The sequence below is a fragment of the Carlito syrichta genome, unplaced genomic scaffold, assembly GCF_000164805.1.
Source record: "Carlito syrichta isolate Samal-C Ts95f unplaced genomic scaffold, Tarsius_syrichta-2.0.1 Scaffold287711, whole genome shotgun sequence".
Taxonomy (NCBI): domain Eukaryota; kingdom Metazoa; phylum Chordata; class Mammalia; order Primates; family Tarsiidae; genus Carlito; species Carlito syrichta.
In genome coordinates this window covers 299,505-305,504 of record NW_007231807.1, presented here as the reverse complement: position 1 = coordinate 305,504, position 6,000 = coordinate 299,505, and the positions used below count along the sequence as shown (strand labels likewise).

Genomic DNA, 6,000 nt, shown 5'->3' with positions numbered 1-6,000 from the left:
TCTCATGATACTAAATTCTGACTCACTAACTATGATTTTAAGATCCAGACTTATGGCTGAGTGACAAAAGTTGGAAAACAGGATTATAAAATTAATTATTTCATTTAGTTCCTGTGTTTAATTTCTGTTATGGCATTGCATGATTTTTATTTCATCCAACAAATATTTATAGAGATCTCTAACATGCTATTGGAGTGTATAAGGTAATAGATTTTTTAAAAAGATAGTGTCAGTATTTCAGAAAAATGAAAAATTATGTGTCCATGATTAGGGTATTAAATTTAGAAAATTTTTTTAATGATCTTCTTAAAGTCATTGACTTTTTCATCTTTGTTTATCTAGGACCTAGAATAGAGACAGACACTTACTTAGCACTCATAACTATATGAGTGTTTGTCAAATATTCTTACTAGTGTGTTTTATCTTTTCTACTCTTTATTGCAGTATTTATTTATTGCTTTTTTATTTCATTTGAGTCTTGTAAGAAATTGACTTAATTTTTTTTTTTTTAACCTAGGGGATGTCCCACTCTTGTTCAAGCTTTGCCAGGCCCTAGCACACAGGTCACTGCAGGCAGCAACCACACGGCAGTACTTTTAATGGATGGACAGGTCTTCACATTTGGAAGTTTTTCTGTAAGGAATTTTTAAAACATTAATAATATTGCATTATACCATTGCTTTATATTTGTCTGTCTTACCTTTTTTTTTTTTTGGTTCTAGTGGATTCTTATATTAAAATCAATGCATATACATACTTCCTGCCTTTGCCACCAAGATGCACAAAACCTGAAATAATTTTATTTGAAATAATTTTATTCTTTAGCTCAGCACTAGAATTTATTGAGTTTAATAGCTGTGTTAGAATTGGACATGTTTGTTCCAGATCAAAGCCCTTTAAGCATTCAATAGAGCTAATTCTGGCATTTGAAAAAAGTTACATTTCCTTTAACTTGTAAAGATTTATTTTTCTTAACATATAGAACTATTTATATTTGAGAACTTTTAAAAAGTCTAGTTTTTAAAATTAGATTTGTTTAAACTTGTACTTTCCTCTTTCCTTTACCCACTCTCTGTGTCTCTGTTTGCTTGTCTTTGTATACTCACTCGTTCCCCTCTCCCCCTGCCACTTGGGAAAAAACAGCAACAACAAAACCTTGAAAGAGTGAAAAATGCTCTAAGAATAGAATTTTGTATAGTTTCGCATAGTAGATATCGAGGAAAGTCTTCATGAGACTGTGATAATAAACATGTATCATGTCTGACATGTACAATTATTTCAGAACTCCAGAGTCCAAGTCTCTAGGATGTAGTTTACAACTCTTGATTTTTATTTTTATTTTTTGAGTTGGAGTCTCACTCTGTCACCCAGGCTGGAGTGCAATAGCATGCTCCCAGCCACCTCAACCTCAACCTGCTAGGCTCAGGCGATCCTTCCGTCTCAGCCTTCCAAGTAGCTGGAACTAACAACTCTTGATTTTTAAAAAATGTAAATGTGAACTTTAAAACGATCTTTCATTTGGAAATGATTCTAAACTTACAGAGAGGTTGCAAAAATAAAAATAATACATAGAATGTGCATATAATCTTCAACCGAATTCTCATATTGTTAACATTTTGAACTAGTGTTTGCTTTATCATTTGCATGCATGTACACTCTCTCCCTTTGTGTGTGTATGCATGCATGCATATGTATATGTAAAACATTTATTTTCCAGAGTCCTTTAAGAATAACTTAAGTACATTAAGGCTTTTTACTCCTTTTTAAAAAATTTGTTTATTTTTATATTATTGATGTGAGGTACAATTCAGGATTACGTATACACATGGTCATCGTACAGGTAAAGTTTGGGCCTCCCTTTGGCCCCCAATTTGCCTGGTTTAAGATTAGGTACCCTTATTGATGTTGTATCTGTCCCCTTCCTTCTCGGCAGTATCCTTCTACTGCCAGTACCATTCTTATAGTATTATGGTAAATGTTCAGTGTCTGCTTAAAAATATGGAATGCTTCACAAATTTGCATGCTCTCCTTGTGCAGGGGCCATGCTAATCTTCTCTGTATTGTTCCAATTTTAGGATATGTGCTGCCAAAGCAAGCACAGCCTTTTACTCCTAAATTCTTTTGTTTGTATTTTGTGAATTGACCCAATAAGTATTTTTTGGCATTTTTTTCCTCCTTCATTCTAGGATCAGACATTGCATATACTTGTCATGTTTCTTTCGTCTCCTTTCATTTGTAACACTTACACAGCTTTTTATTGTCTGACATTAACATTTTTGAAGATCATGACTTTTTAAAAAATATAGATAGTTCCTCATTTTTGTTTCTCTGGTATTTCCTCACGTTTAGATTCAGATTTTGCATCCAGGCCAAGATACTCTGTAAGTGATTGGTTTGTCTCAGCATCCTATCTGGAGGCACTGAATGTCCATTTGCTACTCATTTATGATGTAAATTTCATTTGGTCAAATGTCGTCTGAGTTCTCTACTATTTCTTCTTTGCTAACAGGCAGTCTGTAGCTTGACACTTACACATTTTAGATACTTGCTTCTCATAAAAAATTTTCCCCAGATTTAGCATCTGTTGTTTATTTTTGTCTGAACTAATCTTTGCTATAATGTTTGCAAAATGATTTTCCATCTCCAATAGTACCTCCTCGATTACCAGTAGGCACTTTGCATTTTTCTATAAGTAAGAGCCCTCCTTTGTTTGTCTGTCTAGTTATTATTGGTGGTATTTGTATTTTCTTCATTATTATCTTTAATTATTTGGTTGCTTAGATTGTCTCAGATTTGGCTAATAGGAGCCCCTTCAAGCTGGCTCCTGTATTCTTGTGACATGCCCTTTCATCATTTTGAGCTCTTTTTTTTCTTTTTGGCATAACAAATTATTTGGGGTTTGTCTTATCCAGGTCCTGTATCAATCCTGGAATCACCCGGTTCTTCAGGAACCCTGATTGTTTTGGGGGTGGAATAGTGTTAGACTCCAGCTAGGCACTAGATGTGTTCATTGCTGTAGGGTGTCTTTGCATGCCCAGTACACAGATATGTGCATGTAAACATACTAAATGTATTTTAGAAATCATAAACTCAGTCTTACCTCTAATTCCAATCCATTCCCACAGGACTGTTTCTTTCCTTGTCCTATTCCATATTTATGTCCCTTTTCTGCACCAAGAATTCTTGCTCTCAACAATATACACATTTATTTGATGTGTATACACATTTATTTTTCACTCAGTCCAAAAATGTGTCTAAATAATTTTATATTTGTTTTGCCCATACCAGTTCAAAAAAAGCAGATTCATTAAAGGCAGTTCAAGATCTCTGTCACTCTTGCTCCTGCCAACCTCTCACCTGTCCCCTACCCTGAGACAGAAAGTATACTGTACAAGCACTGCACACAAGTCACCTGGATTCTTTCTCTTATGCCCTTTCAGTGGGTTTCCTTTGGAGTAGAGTGGGGCTCATTTGTTTCAGTTTGTTTTCAGTTTAAGTCTCTTCTCCCCACATCCTTTGATTACGTTTTATTTTTGAATATATGGAACATTAACAAGTTTCTAAAAGTTGTTATACAAAAATTGTATACTCAGATAGATATTACTTCCTCACATATCCTTAGCATCCCTGCTTCTGCACCCACGTCAGTCTATACTTATAGGTAATGAAATATTTTCTTCCTGTTTTTCCTTCTTGTGAGTATAAATAAGTAAACACACACAAACACACATACACACACACGAGATATGTATATATAGGCAATTGAATAATGTACGCTTTTATAATTCAGTAGTAACTGATTGTGTGTGTGTAAACGTATACAGTCATATGTTATATAATGGTGTTGTGGTCAACGGCTATATGATGGTGATCCTATAAGTATTTTTACTATACCTTTTCTATATTTAGATATGTTTAGATATACACATAGTTACATTGTATTATAATTGCCTACATTATTCAGTGCAGTAACATACTATACAGGTTTGTAACATAGGAGCAATAGGTTGCACTATGTAGCCTAGGTGTGTAGTAAGCTGTTTTTTTAGTACATGTCAATATTCACACAGTGACAGAATCGCCTAATGACATATTTCTCAGAACATATCCCCGTTTTTAAGTGACACGTTTTTATATGTGTGTGTGTGTATATATATATATACACACACACACAGATGCACATATATACGTATATATGATTCCTCTTTGTTTTTTAGAAGTTAATATTCTGTATATGCTCTTTTGCACTTTGCTCTTTTCACTTTAGTATATCTCTTAGAAATTATTTCATATCAGTTCACAGAGCTCTTCATTTTTTTTGAAGAACTAGTACTCCATTCTGTATATATACTGTAGTTTATTCACTCAGCTTTTTATGCTTGAATGTTAAAGTACTTTCCAATATTTAGCAAGATAGTAATGAATATTATTAGAGGTGTGTCTTTGAGATAAATTCTGAGATGTAATGTTGATGGGTTGAAGGTTAATGCCAATGTAGTTTCCTGAGATGTTAGAAATTTCCTCTCTATTGTGCATTCACACCATCAGTGTGTGAGACTCCTCTTTCTCCACAGATTTGCCAACAGAGTACGTTGTCATACCTTTTAATTTGTGCCAGTCTGATGGGTAAGAAATGATCCTTACTTTCACATCTCTTTCCTGTAGCTGGTGCTGTGAACCTTCATGTCCTGGCCCATATTTAGTATTTTGGTGTTAAGGGTTGGACTTTCTCTTTTGAGAGATACTTTGACCTTTGTTTTTTCTAAGTCCTCCACACTCCTCTGTTCACCATCTTAAGGGCTTCCTCTTCCATGCTCTCCACACCCTGAGGTCAGTGGCAGGTATGTAGAGAGGACTCTTAGAATTTGGTTTCCTCTTCTGTTTACATTTAAGAGAGATCATGATTTTTGTTGTCTCTAATACTGCTGAGGGTTTGAGTCAGTTGTAAATTTATTTGCTCTGCATGTTGGTTTTGTGTCTTTTGAGCGGGTTATGTGAGTAGAAAGATTTGATAGCAGACAATCATTATTGTCCTCCAGCCCCAGAAGTCTTAGTTTTGAACTTTTGGTAATTTACATGTGACTTATTTATGACCACAATCTGAGACCCTGCTGGGCTGTCCAGGTATGTATCATATTTTTGCACTGCTTTTCTTCACATTAATTGGTTGGTAGTAAAGGAATACATATTGATTTCAAAACTCAATGCAAAATATAACTAATTTCTATTTCCTCCAAAAGTAGAACATATCACTGAATATGATGTGCTTTGTTCACTGTTTATGCTCTTTTTTGTTTTTTTTTTAAACTTGTCAAAACATAATTCTAGGCATTGAAAAGAGGGTGAGAATAAATATTGAATGTTTTGGCTACTTATGTATCATGTGTTTGCCAGGTTCCCTTTCCCTGGTTTTGCCCAAAGGTTGAAGTTTAGTTGCTTCTGCAGTTTGTGACTGTCTTTTCTTTCTGTAATGTTGAAAGAATGGAGAACTCAGTAAGCCTAGTAGTTGGATGAAAACTTGAGTAGAGTGTTTGGAGTGCTCCCAGGTTCCATGTTCCAGAATGCTATCAGGAGAGAGAGCTCCTGATTCAATATCAGCATTCTTTTATTCTTTTTCAGACACTAGTTTAGTAGTGAAAAACTTTCTAGTACTTTAAAAATTAAACTCTTACTTAACCAGGTACTCATAGGCAGCCATACTTTCTCAGTGGCTAGCAGTTATTTACTTTAGGCATCTTACCTTACTTGTGCTGTTTATATTAAAACATAAATGAAATAACTCATTAACATATCATGTAAAAGCTACATTATGTATTTTTAAAATTGTATTCACAGCTTCAGTATTTTTTATTTTGGTCTTTTACCCAAATATTCTCAGATTTTGAGAGCCTAAATAGTGATTTTTTTTGGTATCATCACAGTGATTTTTGTTACACACTTTTTGTAATACTAACTTTTTAACATATTGTATATTTATTATACTTTTCATTGAATTGTAGA

The 6,000-nt window shown here is 34.0% G+C and overlaps 1 protein-coding gene across 2 annotated transcripts in view; it reads left to right on the top strand.

Annotated features, from left to right (window-relative positions):
• Positions 1-512: 512 nt before the first annotated feature.
• Positions 513-6,000, top strand: part of MYCBP2 (MYC binding protein 2, E3 ubiquitin protein ligase) — a 183,012-nt gene continuing 177,524 nt past the window's right edge. The window contains exon 1 of one of the 2 annotated variants that reach the window (XM_021709917.1): positions 513-635. In XM_021709917.1, the coding sequence (XP_021565592.1) occupies positions 600-635 (36 nt within the window). In that variant the 5' untranslated portion in view covers positions 513-599. The remainder of the gene's footprint in view (positions 636-6,000) is intronic. The other variant, XM_021709915.1, reaches the window with a different exon arrangement.